The following is a 15,187-nucleotide window of genomic DNA, read 5'->3' as shown; positions in this document are numbered from 1 at the left end:
CTTAAAGCACCTTAAGAGGGCAATATCAGCGTGTTCAGGACTTACTGCGCACGGATGTATGTAAGAGCGAGACAGGCTGTTAAATTTTCGTAATTTTCGACTGCGGCGATTATGATCTGTTAGCCCCGCCACGGGATAAACTCACAAGCGACTGTAAAATGTTTTAGTTTTTAAATTTCAAGGTCATAGAGGATCCGTCAACGGAACATCGGGGAGATCACTGACTGCTGATGTGAGTGCTAGCTTCGAAAATTAGCGCCACATTTCGGTTGATGTTAGGAATGAGAGTTGGAGCCATGGCCTCCAATGTCGGATATGAAAGCAGAATCTTATAAAGCCGCTAAAATCCAGAGACCTTGTTCTAACTCCGTAGCACTTAATTATTCGATAACTGTTCAATGACTTGAGGATGGATGCGATTCGTTTCGAATAATTTTAAGCATGCACAGTTTGATTCGTTGAGCAAATAGAGCACAAGGATGTAAGATTCGCTATTCGAAAATTTCGAATGTTCTCATGCCCCTACACTTTTCAGAACTGCTACGCATTCTCTGAATTTCTTGAAAGAAATTGGTGGAAAGTGGAATATTTCTAGAGACGACAAAAACTGACCCGATGTTGCTGTTTCATAGTGAAGAAAAAATAGTCATTTTGCTCATTGTACAGAGCGACTGTTTGTTTACATGATCAGTGTAAGATGATACCGCTCTGTCTCCTTTATAGTTTGAAGGCGAGTGGGACAATTTACATTTTCTTTTCGTACCAGAACCTGCTAGTTTATTTAGACATTTAATTGCTGTTTGCTTTGGCTCCTTTAGAATATTCGTAATTTTGATAGTATAAACTTTACCAGATGGAAATCAAAGAGCAAATATTCTTCCACAAAAGGGCTCGAGTTCTGTTTGGCAGTTGATAATAACAAATGAACTGATATCACGGAAGGAAGATGAGACACAAAGCTCCACTGCCCTTAAATCAGCTTCATGAACATCGTTTCTACAGTTACCAACGGTGTGGCAGTTTAGTGGGGCAATGAATTTCTTCGTTTCATTTAATTTCATTTGCTGGGTAGAAACGTCCGTGGAAAAGCCGATATTTCAAAGCTGCATCCGAGATTTTAAGAAACTATGAACTAATGTATTCGGAACTAGAATACTATGTTTAGAAAATTTAAGGGGTCAAACAGCTTGCATTGATGTTTTCGTTCAAAAGAGATTTCAATGGCCTGATCATTTTGTGTGCATGGATGAATGCTTAAACTGCTGGCGACTGGCAACAGTCTTTTCTTAAATCGCAAATTTTTGCTATGAGGTAAAATTCTGGGTGCTTTCTTTCCCATTGTCGCTGGGAGGGATGCCGACGCAAAATCTCTTCCAGGGATCCGCATGCTTGACGGGGATGTGGTCGACGCCGTGGAATCTACGTCGCTGGCGTTCAACGTTGAAGGTAATCTCTCACCTGCGTAACAAGAGCCGCTCTGAAGTTCATAGAACTGCACGAATGATAAACCAAAGGAGTAGGCTGGCATTTTGAAAAAACATTCAAAAATATACAACATTTACACTGTCAAAAATGTCGTTGAGAAATGCGCGTTTTTATATAGCATCAAAAAAAATTGGATTCAATCTAATTAATATGATATATAAACTCAACTGAGGATCGCGCTTTCTCCTGCTATTTTGGCGCGGGATGGCCCTTGCACGAATACGGAATTTATCAGTTCAATTTTTACAGAATACTTCACCACATTGCACGGCGCTATGCCTGTTGTCTAGATTACACATGTATTTAAGATTCTTAGAAGCCAGAGGTGCATGTTACCGCTCGTTAGTCTCGGCTTCTCGTTACCCTCGTAAATTAAATAGCATTTGGTTCAACCCACTACATTCAAAATTCCTGTAACCTTAATACATTTAACATCTATACCTACAGGACACCGCCCACGACGAATTTAAAATCCTAGAGAAAACGAGTTGAAACGGCACTCTTCCTAGCCATTGGAATCCACCACGGGCGCAGGCATCGGATTTTACTATAAATTTCATACATTTGTACTGCGGTGAATGCTGGAGTAATATATGACAATAATGATAGCAGCAAGCAGCTGTCATCATTTGACAGGGCAACTGTGAGCGTGACGCACAAGAAAATTTGGGCACAAATAAAACGCACTTTGTATTTGGGGATTGTTTTCCCCAAATAATTGTCTCCAAAGTTCGGGGAGGAGGGCAGACGGCCTTTATCCGTATACAACGATGTGAAAAACGCCGTACGCTTTGTGTAACTATGGTGGGAGAAGCCATATTTGACGGCGTAAGAAAATGTCTGCAAGGGCTGCCATATTCGTTAAAAAAAAAAAAGCGATAAATGTACATCTAACAGGATGTCAGGCAAGGTGACAAAATCTTTTCCGAAGTCCCTACACCCCGCAAAAGGTAATTAAAGGTTTGGATTGGGAAGGACTGGGAAATAAAGGAAACGACCTTGTTATAACCTCAGGACGTTATCTTGCTAAGTACATCAGGGAAGGAATTATAGCATTATAGTTTTAGGACCTAAATATTCCCTGCAGAATGGCAGGACAACAAAATGAACGCAGAGAAGACTATGGAGGTGTATAACAATCTTGAAAAGAGAAGGTTTCACAACGGGCAGCTAGTTATGGCAAGCAGTGACTTTTGAACTCGACTGTGAGGTGAAATACTGCAAGGAGAATAGTAAGTGAAGCCAGTTCCGTATACGACTGTGAGGTCATGTATACCAGCTTACTGACATCTCTCAAGATGGGAGTATATCATAGTTTTGTTTTGCCTGTACTCGCTTATGTTTAGTAACTTGGAAGCTAAAGGAAAGGCATACCATTAAATTGTAGGAAATACACCCTGTTATCGCAAGGGAAAGGGTATAGAGATAAGAAGTAGAGGACGGAATAGAGCGCAGCTTGTAAGGGAATGAACTCACATAAACAGCATCCCAGACAAAATCAAGAACAGAAGAGGGTACACGGCCGGGGCTTGCAAGATGGATAGTAGATAACCGATTGGCCGTTAGAGTAATGCATGCAGTGGGTTTTACGATAAAAAAAAATTCAGCAAAGAGCGGTAGAGAGTAGGATGAGCAGATTAGATAATACAGTTTGCGTGGATTCGCAGGGGGTGTAGGATAAGGTTAATTGGAAATCAATGAGATGTACATTTGTCCTTTCGTGGATGCAGTCAGGGTGCTGACGAGGACACCATAGTTATGGGCGGTGGATTTTCGCTGGTGTGTAGATAATTTCTAAGTGGATTGATTGATTGGCTGATTGATTGGTTGATTGATTGATTGATTGACTGACTGATTGATTGCTTGATTGATTGATTGATTGATTGATTGATTGATTGATTGATTGATTGATTGATTGATTGATTGATTGATTGACCTACTGACTGACTGACTGGCGCAGATATCGACGTGTTCAGCGCCTCCTGGGGCCCCTCAGACGACGGCCGCACCGTGGACGGCCCCAAGCGGCTGGCCAGCGAGGCGCTGCGACGGGGAGTGACCCAGGGACGTGGCGGTCGCGGGTCCGTCTACGTCTGGGCCTCGGGTAACGGCGGCGCCAAGGGTGACAACTGCAACTGCGACGGCTACGCAGGATCGCCCTACACGCTCTCCGTGTCCAGCGCCAGCCAGCGCGGACGCTTCCCATACTACGGAGAGAAGTGCGCATCCACCATGGCGGCCGCCTACTCGTCCGGCGCTTACACCGACCAGAAAGTGGTACATGCCGTGCATGCATCTTGCTTCGCGGAGAAAATAAACTACTTTTAGCAGGCGCTATTTTATATTTACCTTAATGACAAGATTATAGCTCGCAATCAATCGCGTAAACAGAAAGTGTTCGTAACATGAATCGAAGTCATTTCTGCCTTCGAGTTACATTACTCGTGCTTTTCAGAAAGGTACTTGTCGTTGCCTAACAGCAACAATATCTTCCTCTCTGCGGCAACATCGTCGACTCTGCGCACACGCCATAGTCATGTACGCCTGTGAACACCTGCAAAAATTTTCAACATGTTTACACGACAACGAGGGCAGCAGAAGAAAGCTGGGAGGTGTGGGGACATAGGAAAACATTTGGATATAATGACTACACGAGAATGCAGCTGCCAGCACCAGGACGGTTTTGTGAAATGGCAGTGACTCTGGGTTTGGCTCTAGCGTGGTCTTTGTTTTACATCCGGTTGTAAATCGTATGATGTTGTTCAGCGCAATTATCACAAGATGGCTCCACTTAGAATCCGATAAACATGGTATTTTTCCTTACCTGCTGGAGTCATTTTCTTCAGTCTTCTCATGTCCTTGTCCTAAATTTTCTGCATATTGTTTTTTTCTTCCTTCTTTTCTGTTTTCATCAGTCAAGACAAACTGCAGAACCACCTGATACACGCACTCACTCCGACCCAATTTTCCATCCCATTCTACAGTAATAAGCCTGGTGGAACAATACAGGCTAACCTTCTAACATCTCAAATCGCGCGGTTCACGCATTGTTACGGTCAGCTGAGTCCCTTTGGTACGCAGTAAAAACAAACACCGCTTGGTGTCTGCATCAGTCCGTGTTCTTTGTCGTGCGCTGTGATGAAACGAAGCATGTAGCGCCATTGCAACTTGCCCAGCAGGCCGCCTTAAAAGCAGTGCTCTAGCGGAGCGTTCCGCAGCCTAAGAACTGTACAGATAAAGTTGCTGTACGTTTAAGCGTAAGTTGTTCAACTTAGGATATCCTCCTATACATACGTCCTCTTTTTTTTTTAGAAAAATGGAAACATTTTTCATTGTTGTTGATATGTAATCTGAATGTAAATTGCCTGAGATTTTAATAGGCGCAGCTTCACATCAGTGGAGGAGGCAATTATTGCAAATCATAACCACGAAGGCAGTTTCTGGGTTCTTCGTTTCTGGGTTCATAAGCGCAAAGGCCGTGGCGCTGGGTTCATCGCTTCGGTAATGTCTACGCATCTGGTTGGACGATCTAGAATAGTAAATTAAGGCAGACAGAAACGCTTCTTAAAACTCGAGTGCTTTACACTGAATATGAACGGTTGAATTCAAAGGTATGATACCTCCATGTGGCGGCTACACAATGTTTCTCTCGCAGGCCACCTCGGATCTGCACAACAGCTGCACCACCCAGCACACGGGGACCTCGGCGTCGGCGCCGCTGGCTGCGGGCATCGTGGCGCTCGTCCTGCAGGCAAAGTGTGTGCGCAACTCGTTTTGTTCCAGTATCCACCTTTCTCACATAATTAACGCGACGTTGAGGCGATGATACGACGCTTTTTGTTATTGCAGGAGAGGGTGTTAAGGGTGGTGCAATGATTTCATTAGAATTCTAATTAACTCTGATTCTTTTTGCACTTCGCGGTTATACCGATGCTCACGCTGTCGCTAGGATATTGCAGTCAGGTAGAATCAGATGACAAGAATCGGTTAAGATTGGCGGAAAACAATTTGATGGCAGCGGCTTTACATTGCCTGCTTACGGCATTTGCAAACTGAAAGCACAAGGCATGGTTGATAGCATCGCGAATGTATACTTAATGATAAATAAAGATTGATTATTGATTGATTGGGTAATCGATAGGTCGATCGATTTATTTATTTATTTATTGAATTACAGTACAACCAAACAGGCAAACTCCTTATTATCGCCTCATGTACACATGATTAGAAATGTACAGTTTATTTAACATTTTCGTTAATAAGTTTTACGGCCGCAAAAAGGGAAACGGTTAAAGGCCCACTGTCCACCCTCCGGTCGAAAATATTTTCTTCCCCGGTGACTGTGAGACTTTGCCCCAAGAACGCAAGGCCGCAAAATGTTTTTGAAAAGAGTAACTAATAACGCAGTTACAGCCACCGCAATCACCCGATTCTGTCATGCTTCTCTCCATCCGTTCCCTCGCAAAGGTTTTTCACTCTCCTGCCCGAGGTCGTCTAGCCTCCGCAAGACAAATTCCCCTTCCTCCTCCGCGTTTGGCGGGAGGTGGGGCGTGGCACTCCGCGAGCGCGAAAAAAAAAAAAAAAAAAAAGGCCGAGGGAGCGCGCGCCGCTGGATTCAGTCTGACCGTGGCGAGGGAAAAGCGCGCAGCGAGCGGTAGACACCCATCCTTCTCCCGTCAGTCAGCGAGACGGACCAATGGACGTCGTTCGCGGTACGTACGTCATTACTGTAACCCGTCGGGCCAGCGCAGGAAACGGGGAAGCTGGTTTCCCAAAGGAGAGCATGAGAGAGCTTTGAATTGTATTTTCGATGCTTTGCGGCGCGCGTGTCACTGTAGCATTTTGCACAGACTATCTCCGGTACCTGATCGAAACACTGGGCTTCTTTGCTTAAAAGGGCCTTTAAGCATTAACATTTTACGAAAGCAGACGCCCATCCGGGTAGTCGCCTGGCAGACGCCGAAATGGGCCTATGAGACGGTCGACGGGACAGGATCGGCAACATTTGGTTGGTGATGCCGTCGGCACGTGGTGCAAACTGCGGTCGCAGGCCGCTCAGAGCTGTCTGAAGTTTAATCGCTCGCGATTTATAACCGCGCGCCCATTGCCACTGACTGTGAGTGTATTGCGTGGTGCCGGAAACGCCTTTGACAAGCTGGCGTTTTTTTTTTTTTTTTTTTTTTTTTTTTTTGCGCAGCCCGAACTTGGGCTGGCGCGACGTGCAACACCTGGTGGCGTGGACGTCGGACTTTGCACCACTCAGCTCGAACCGAGGCTGGAAGCGCAATGCCGCCGGCCTCCTCTACAACAGCCGCTTCGGCTTCGGGCTGCTGGACGCCCAGGCCATGGTGCAGGTGACGACTCCACTGGAGCTATATATAAAACCGTGATTTTCCACGGCCATTCTTATTTATCACTATGATCAACTAATTGCGCGATTTAATCAGGTTACATATAATCGTACAGCTGTAGCCCATTGGCAACTGAATATTACGATGATAACTTAAGGTAATAAAATAAAAAGAAAATATTGAAAATAATGTAATAAAAATTTAATATAATAGAAGATAATAAAGTAATCACATTAAGTAGTAAAAGTAAAGTAAAAATTACAAAACGCGGCAGCGCTAACGCTTTCGCATTCTACCAATGCAGTTTCTGCAGTTACCGTGCACTCAATTTTTGCGTAGCTGCGCGAGTTCAACGCGCAACCCAATCATAAAATCAGGGCCATTGAGCGTGATGCCGGATCTCTTGAACGATTCGTGTCGACGAGCCGACGCTCGCTTTCTACGAAGCTCGCCTGCTGGGCATACCGCTTTGACACACTCGCTGGTATACGCCTTCGCCCAACCAATCTCCTTTGCCTCTATGGTAAAATGATGCATTGACCGAGCCACTGGAGGCAACTTAAGTCCCCTTTCCCGCTCCAAATGTTGCATACTGAATCGTGTAAAAATGCCTGATGTGGTGCCGTTTGCACACCTGCTTAAATCGAAACCAATTTCTCACGACGTGACTGCATTAATTACCATCCGCCCCTCTACAACATTGGCGATACCAGAGAACACTTCCATTAAATGGCAGCAGATAAACTGAACTGAGGAGGGCAAAAAGCGAATTCCCATGGAATTCGTGCACTCTGGCCCTCACAGGCATTTTTACTCTGAGATCGAAGCACGCCTCCATATTCGACACTGGAAAGTGCGAGCACCTAGCTATTATCACGAGCTTATAAACTGCTAGCAGTTCCTGCATGATGCTCTCCTCAGAGGTCTTCACGCAAGAATTTCGCCGATTGTCATGGCTACGTGTGTGTTAAACCAGGCGGCGCTGAATTGGAGCAACGTGGGTCCTTCGGAGCAGTGCCTGCTGTTTCCCGAGGCCCCGTGGGCGTTGCCGCGGCCCATTATGTCAGCCCAGAGGGAGCTGCAGCTTGCATTCGACGCCCAGGACTGCCCCCTCGAGGCGCTGGAACACGTACAGGTGCATCTGGACCTGCAGTACTCGCAGAGGGGAGCCCTCGACGCCTACCTGCGTTCGCCTGCCGGTATGCTGCAACCACCCGCTTGTGTGCGCATGCCGACCTTCTGCTTCTTTGTTTACCCGTTCCTCGTCTTCACGCCTACGAATTTTAAAGGAGTATATGGCTGCCGCTGTCTAACGCCCCGAACACAACGATCCTTATTGCGACACCTTGCTTATCTGCCTTCGTGACGTCTCCAGTATAGTTGTTAACACATTTGTAATTGACACCTCCAACTTCGAAGATATCATGAATTAGCACTTGACGATTAACGATAAACGTACCTAACGCTCACTATTTTGGAAACAGTTCTGAGTACGGAAAACGAATACAATATATTTTCTATGGAGTAGAGGTCTACTGGGCATTCATGTGTTACAATGTCGGGAAGGCAAATAATAAAGCAAAAGGAAGTGTTGAACCTGTAGCTGAACTGAGGCTATGCATGAAGCAAACCGTATTTATTTCGACCATCTTTGATTCTCTAACTTGTTCCGAAACGTTGACATATGATTGGCATCTACAGATGGATTCACATCGACGATCTCGAGCATCGTCGTCTCCGAGCCGCGTGAAACATGGCGCGGAGGACTGCATCCTTCGAATGGTTTAAAAATATCGCGCGAATTTCGGCCATTCACCTGATTAGTGCCCCAATGATGGCGCGAAGCGGCAAAATTCGGCGAAAGTTTCAGCATACGCCCGGAGGACCAGCCAGGGCGACTGAGGCTTCCTAAGATGTTCCTAAAGCAGCGCGAAGCCATCATAGTTTTTTCACTCTTATCGTGCTGCTTGTCACATTCGTTCCCACCAGGGGCGTTAAAAACTGGCAGATAGTGTCAGGCTCAGTAGGCGACGATCGAATCTCGACAATTACGGAGAGCACTTAAGATTACTTACATGCCTGAATGCAAAAACATAAGGACCCCGATTCAATCCCGGCCGCGGCAGGTATATCGTGCGTTACAGAACGTTAGAGAACGCTGGTCGAAATTTCCGGAACCTTCCGGCCACTACGCCATTCTTTATAACATGAGCCTATTCGGTATGTTAAACTCTATAAAGCATGTCAAAGCTATCGTGAGTTATGTTGCGAGGTTCATTGACCCCACGACATACATATGAACCCCACTTGTTCTGAAGGCGTTGGAGCGAGCAGTGCGTGCTGTAGTCAGAAGCGTGCCTGCCTCTCAAAATAAAGGTCGTGGATTCGAATACCGCCTAAATTTTCGTCAAATTTATATTGCAGCGAAATTGATTATTTGATAAAGTAAATAATTTGAAATATGCGGTAACATTTAGTTCGCAATGCATGCTATGTTTCAATCTCTTTCATTCCGCTCAGAAAACAGATGCAGAGAAAATAAGCTTTCCACTCGGGGCATCACTCTTGACGTGAACGTTGTGAAGTGTTTGAAATTCCCGCGCGAGGTCATGTGACTGTGTTGTCGTGAGGTTTTCAATGACGATTTTTCCCTGGTGCGGAAGACAGATTTCGTGGCATATGGGACATATCATGCTTTAGCATTAATAATGTCATTGACTCACGCGAAAAACGTAGAGTTCCACTCCGTCTCCCTTGTGCGTGAGTTTTTTCGGGCATTCTTTCCATGGTATCAATATCAAGCACCTGCTAGATCGCGGCTAACGGCTACAGTAAAAAGGACTCGGAGTTCGGCAGAATGCCGCGCTCGAACATTCGCTCTTCATGCCGTGGTGTAGCTATCAATTAATCAAAACTGACTATTTCAGCTCCCCCTTCTCACAGAAAAGTTCGAAACTAATCTTCCATAGCTTCTCTTGTTCTTATCCTATACTACCGTATATTCATTGTTGTCTTCCTTATGTAGTAATTTTCAAGCTAAATTCACTTTCTTAGCTTTCATTTTGCAGCTTTGCTAGAATACAATAGAATTATCGTAATATTTTATTATTCGAATTACTTAAATTAGTAATGCGGACGGCACAAACGCACAAGCGATCATAGGATGAGATCCAATAAACCTGGTTTATAGCAGTACAGTCTGTTCGTTCTGCTTCTACAACGAGCACCGCACTTTCTGGTTGCGTCTTCGAATCCGCCTTTTTTCATATCTCTCAGGAGAAGCGGAAATTCGTCTGCAACTGACTGAAAACAAACGCACTTGTGAGACGCAGCCTTGACCCATTTCCATGAGGCGCGAACTGGGCCTGCGAAGATGCGGTGTGTGTTCTTTCACATCTGCCGCCACCTGTCGCCTAAGCCTGCCGCGATCATGAACTGAACATGGGCAGCTAGGACTGGCGGTTCGTTTTCAACCAGTGGATGAGCGCGCACGCGCAGAGCGACCGTATGAAAAAGTCGGATTGATTTTGCAAGGTCAGCTTTCATAGGATTGTTTAAGCCATATAACCCTGCATTTTGCTGTGTAATTTGTACCATCAGACGGAAGATCGTAATTAAGTAATTTAATTAAAATGGTTTTACTGCCCCCTGCCCACAGTGGCCGGTGAAAAGGGAGAGGAAAACTCGCCCTCTCCATATTTAGGAAATATGAGGAGGGGGAAAAGAGCAAGGGTGGTAGGCTAAAGGGGGCCCGGCGACTTGTTAGGTTGTGGTGGTGTGAGAGGGGAGGGATGCTCACCATGAAGGTGGCTGTTACGGAAAGAACTCGGGGGGTGGACACCGTAAAAGTAAGTGGTTGTGACGAAGGAAAAGGAACCTGCGCTATCTGAGTGACGTTCCACGACATCATTCAGGGCCGCACGGATAAACGAAAGCTGTAACTGCTTTAGCTGGTTGATGCGCTAAGTCGGTGGGCCTAACTCTACATTTTTTTTTATTTCCACTACTCCGTGAGGAACATGAGAGGGGGGGGGGGGGGGTGTTTAAATGGTGGAAGTGAGTAGATGGGCGATGAGAAGAGCATTCCAGAGCCGGTAGACGGGTGGGCTGATGGCGGGTGGGGTCTTCTGGACATGTTATGTTGAGGCAGAAAAGGAAAGAAAAATAAAGAGCCTCGGCCCGTGCCACTTAGTATAACGGGCTAAGGGTCTTCTGGACAGTCAAAATGTGTAGAAGGACAGTGAAAGGTGGAAGGACAGAGGACGGTGGCCTCCTGAGGGGAGCGGCAGCATCGCACAACAGGAAGACCAATTTTCGCAAAAGTAACGAACGATAATTTCTGCTTTATGTGAGAGACAAATTACTCATGTCCCATTGACAATACAGCGAGGACCAGCGAGACCGACGCGAGCATCCACATGCTGACTGAATTAATGTTTAGGTATTCTAGCTAACTTTGCTCGTGGCTGTCACCTCTTAGCCGAGGTGTACACCACATAGACTTCGACTGGGTCCTTCCCCTGTCGCATTGAAATGTTAGCTTCTCGGTTTCATTCGCCCCCGAAGCGTCGTGGTGACAGTCTGAGGAGAGCAATGTGTCACCCTGTGCGCAGGCACCGAGAGCGTGCTGCTGTACCGCCGTGCCAAGGACACCGCGGGACAAGGCTTCCGCAACTGGACCTTCCTCACGGTCCACCTGTGGGGTGAAAACCCGCGGGGTCTCTGGATGCTGTTGATCCGGGACAAGGTACGTGAGCGCACTGCTACCCGCGGCCCCCCGATCGTATGCGCACTGAATGTTCACCCCCCACATCTGTGCAGTTCGGACAAGACAACGTGGGACGGCTGAATGCGGTTTCCATGACACTGAGCGGAACGCGAGAGCAGCCCGCCTACCAGGCGGACAGGAACGGACGTCGACGCTATGATGACGAGGAGCTGGCACAGGTGGTCATCGACGCGTTTCCCGTACGTTTTCTCGCGCTGACTTGTGATAAAGCTCGAATTTCAAAGTTGGGGTGGCCCTTTTATGTGAAGAATCTTCGAGCCGTATCAGGTTTAGACATACATGCGTTAATTAACGCATCAATTGTTGTGATTAGAGAACAAGATGCCACAGCCGCTTTGCAAGCAATACATATCGCATCTCAACTCTATTGGTTTAATAACGAAGTTTAATGCATGGATACGTCTTGCTTTTGTCCTTCCTACTCTGCTCCTGTAAGTTCGATTTTGACTGTACTTTCATCATACCCTTCACTCTGAATGGCTTTGCCAGACTAAAATTTAGCGCTGACTTTTGCTTACCTTGCTATTTTCCACTTTTACCTTGCACTCTGCATTTGCTTAGACTTTTCGGACATTTCTTCTGATAAGCTTTGGTTTACTTTTTGTTGCAAAGCAGGTTGTGACATGTCATTCCAGAGAATCGATTTTTTTTTTCTATTGCGCCTTGCCAAAAGCTCCTTTTTTTTTTTCTTTACATCCACGGTATTTTTTTTTTCTATACTGCTGCTCGCTTTTTTTCTCAGTGCGTATCCGTAGCGTATTCAAAAATTAAAACGTTTTGATCGTTTTATTGGGTTGTAGTGCGGCGGTGTATTTAAGTGTGCGGATTCTTTGTAATTACTCCAGTTGGCACAGCCCGCTTCCTTGTCATTTTTACTCCCTGTCCTTGTTTCTTGTGGACGTTGCAGTTTTCGCACTCACGATGAGCAATCATGAATGCCTCATCTATTCTTCAGGCGGCACGTTCAGTTATTGGGCGACCCCTCTAGAATAGTCAAGGAACGACAGAAAGACGGTGAGATATGTCGTGCAATAAACGCATGAAAACAACTGGCAAATGTTCCTTCGCACTCGTTTCCGTAGCGTTTCACCTCACGTCTGGGGTGTTTCTACAACGACAGCCGTTAACGCCACATTTCTCGCTTGTGCGGCGTTTACGTCGATATATAGTACGCCCCGGCCAAGGATGATTGTTCAGAATTGAGAGACGTCAGACATGACGTTATGACCGCGCGCCGTGATTTGGATTACAATGAAGTAACATCACACACGACGTAATAACACGTCACGCTGAGTGGCCGGAGTATAGTGGCGGTACACATTTCGCCATGGCAACGCGCCACACTGACTGCTCAGACTGCCATCATTGATAAGGCAAAGCTTTCCATGAATATCCAATGGAAATGCAATTGCTCATCGGTGGCTAGTGTTTCTTATAGTTCTGAATGGCTTGGCTAAGCTCGGTTGTAAATGCCGATTCCCTATCCTAGCCGTGGTGGATATGGATGTGAGGTTAAAGGAACGTTAAAGGAAAGAAAAAAAGAGAAGATTGTGGGAGATAGAATGCATTCAAGGAATTAGTCTCACCTTTAGTTGAGGCCCGTGTCAGCCCCTCCATTGTTTGGAACAGGATTGTGTCGTTCTCTGAGCGTGCTCTAGCTTGAACTGACTGTTTTTTTGTCGCGGAGGGTTCTGTGTGGTGGTCCTAAATGTGCGTGGAGCTACACTGCAAACTTAAGTTGTTACGGCCTTAGTAATTCTGTTAGCTGTGTCAATGCCTCATGACGTCGCTAGGGGTGTCGTTGTAGTCGGAGCAATCAATGACTGACAATCGGGTCGGTGAGTGTTGCGCGTTGTTGAACCTAGTCTAGTAACATTGGACTAATCGCTTGACACTTGCACCTCGTGTCTGTCGCCAGTGTGACTTGAGCCGCTTATAAACGAAAATTGTGACCTAGCTGAAATAAAGGAAGTGGTGTGGTGCTAAAAAAATAAGCGGGTATTGTAAAAGGACGTGCAACACCCCAGCAACCGTCGTCCCCATGTATCGTTGTTTGATGCAGGAGTATGAAGAAAGCGAGGACGAGGAGGCCCAGCAGCGAGCGGCGGCCGTGCAGCATCGGAGGAGCCGCCTGCAGCAGTTGCTACTCAGTGAAAACTTCGTGCACTGAGCCTCGGATGTGACGACGCCTCCTACCAAGTACGCACTCCATCGTTCTAGACAGCGTATATGTGCGAATAGAGCCCGGACCAAGGAGCGAGGACGTACACCTGGAATTGCTTTCTGTGGCCCGACCCTACACATAACCGGCCATCATTTGGCGGGCTGAAATAATAATAAAAAAAAATTAGAAGAGTTCAACACTGCTGAACCGAATATTGAGCGAAAGCAATAGCTGCGGATGACCGAGCATTGTTCTTCTTCTTCTTCTCCAGCCCACACATAAAGCCTCGCTTTAAACAAGCCGTATGAATGTGCCTTAGTGGCCTAGAGGGGTAACGAAATGCCAAGGTCCTGGCAGGCTGATTCTAACATAAGCGTCCCATGTGAAACGAGAGACCCAAGTTGGCAGCTCCTGCCAGCTTGAGGTCGTCTACGGGGGTCGTCTAAAGGTCAATGGGGGTCACCGCCGGGCCACGGCGGCTCAAACTGCGAGCAGTATTGCTTTCGCAATAAAAAGGCTCGAACTCCCTGTGAGGAAATGAAAGACGCATAGCTCTCTGCCTCCTCGGCGGACACCTCAACTGCGCCTTGGGAGAAGGCAGGAAATGTGGGGTAAGAATAGAAAAATAAATAGGTGCCGCAGAATGGAAGAGATTTGGATTCATTTCATTCGTCCGGTGCTCTTTAGCATGCACTGACACTGCGCAGAACACAGGCGTATCTCGCATTTCGCCGCCGATGAAAAGCAACCTCCGTAGCCGGAATATATGCTTCTATCGAACGCCACACCACGGTGTCGCCGCAGCGGGTAGAAGCTTGCGTTATGGGCCTCCACGAGGCCGGAACAAAGAAAAGGAAAACACACATTAGAAGAGGGGAAAACAATGAGACGACACGTACATCGTGCTGTGCGTGTGTCATTCTTCTTAGTCTGTTTTCTTTTTTTTTTTTTCTTTTTTTTGCCGACTCCCGCTGTCTTTAAGAAAGTGAAGAACCAACAGGCCGAGTCATCACTCACAAAATGGGGTGCAGATTGGCACCCCATCTTTGTACGACGTTATACATGCTCCGCTTGGGTGTAGACAAGTGTGTTCTGGCCAGCTCATTATCACTTACTGAGAACGCGCAGCAGGGACATAATTTTCGTCATATTTTTAACGCACTAGCATTAAAGGCCATGCTCTTCGTAAAATTCGAGGTCGTCATCGTCGGCGTTGTAAAACAAAAATCACGGTCATAGTAGCTAGCAGCTGAGAAGTTCGGGCACTGACAGGTTGTAGGGTTATGTGACATCGCGATATATATATACATATATATACTTTTTCTTCCGCTTTACATTTAATATTCTTTATCCTTCAAATCATCGTAAGACTAATGCTTGTCAATACCAGCTGCAAAA

At 46.3% G+C, this 15,187-nt stretch overlaps 1 protein-coding gene across 1 annotated transcript in view; it reads left to right on the top strand.

Moving 5' to 3' along the window:
• The window catches only part of LOC146190906 (neuroendocrine convertase 1-like), a 41,784-nt gene extending 27,959 nt beyond the window's left edge, over window positions 1-13,825 (top strand). Inside the window, exons 8-15 of the mRNA XM_084599857.1 lie at window positions 1,378-1,446; window positions 3,446-3,762; window positions 5,141-5,241; window positions 6,683-6,839; window positions 7,813-8,035; window positions 11,450-11,583; window positions 11,658-11,804; window positions 13,688-13,825. Of these exons, the coding sequence (XP_084455983.1) occupies window positions 1,378-1,446; window positions 3,446-3,762; window positions 5,141-5,241; window positions 6,683-6,839; window positions 7,813-8,035; window positions 11,450-11,583; window positions 11,658-11,804; window positions 13,688-13,795 (1,256 nt within the window). The 3' untranslated portion in view covers window positions 13,796-13,825. The remainder of the gene's footprint in view (window positions 1-1,377; window positions 1,447-3,445; window positions 3,763-5,140; window positions 5,242-6,682; window positions 6,840-7,812; window positions 8,036-11,449; window positions 11,584-11,657; window positions 11,805-13,687) is intronic.
• The last annotated feature ends 1,362 nt before the right edge of the window (window positions 13,826-15,187 follow it).

The sequence above is a fragment of the Amblyomma maculatum genome, chromosome 4 (genome assembly GCF_055883805.1).
Source record: "Amblyomma maculatum isolate TAMU_Amacu chromosome 4, ASM5588380v1, whole genome shotgun sequence".
NCBI lineage: Eukaryota > Metazoa > Arthropoda > Arachnida > Ixodida > Ixodidae > Amblyomma > Amblyomma maculatum.
Note: the sequence above shows the minus strand (reverse complement) of the source record. Positions and strands in the feature narration are given on the sequence as shown.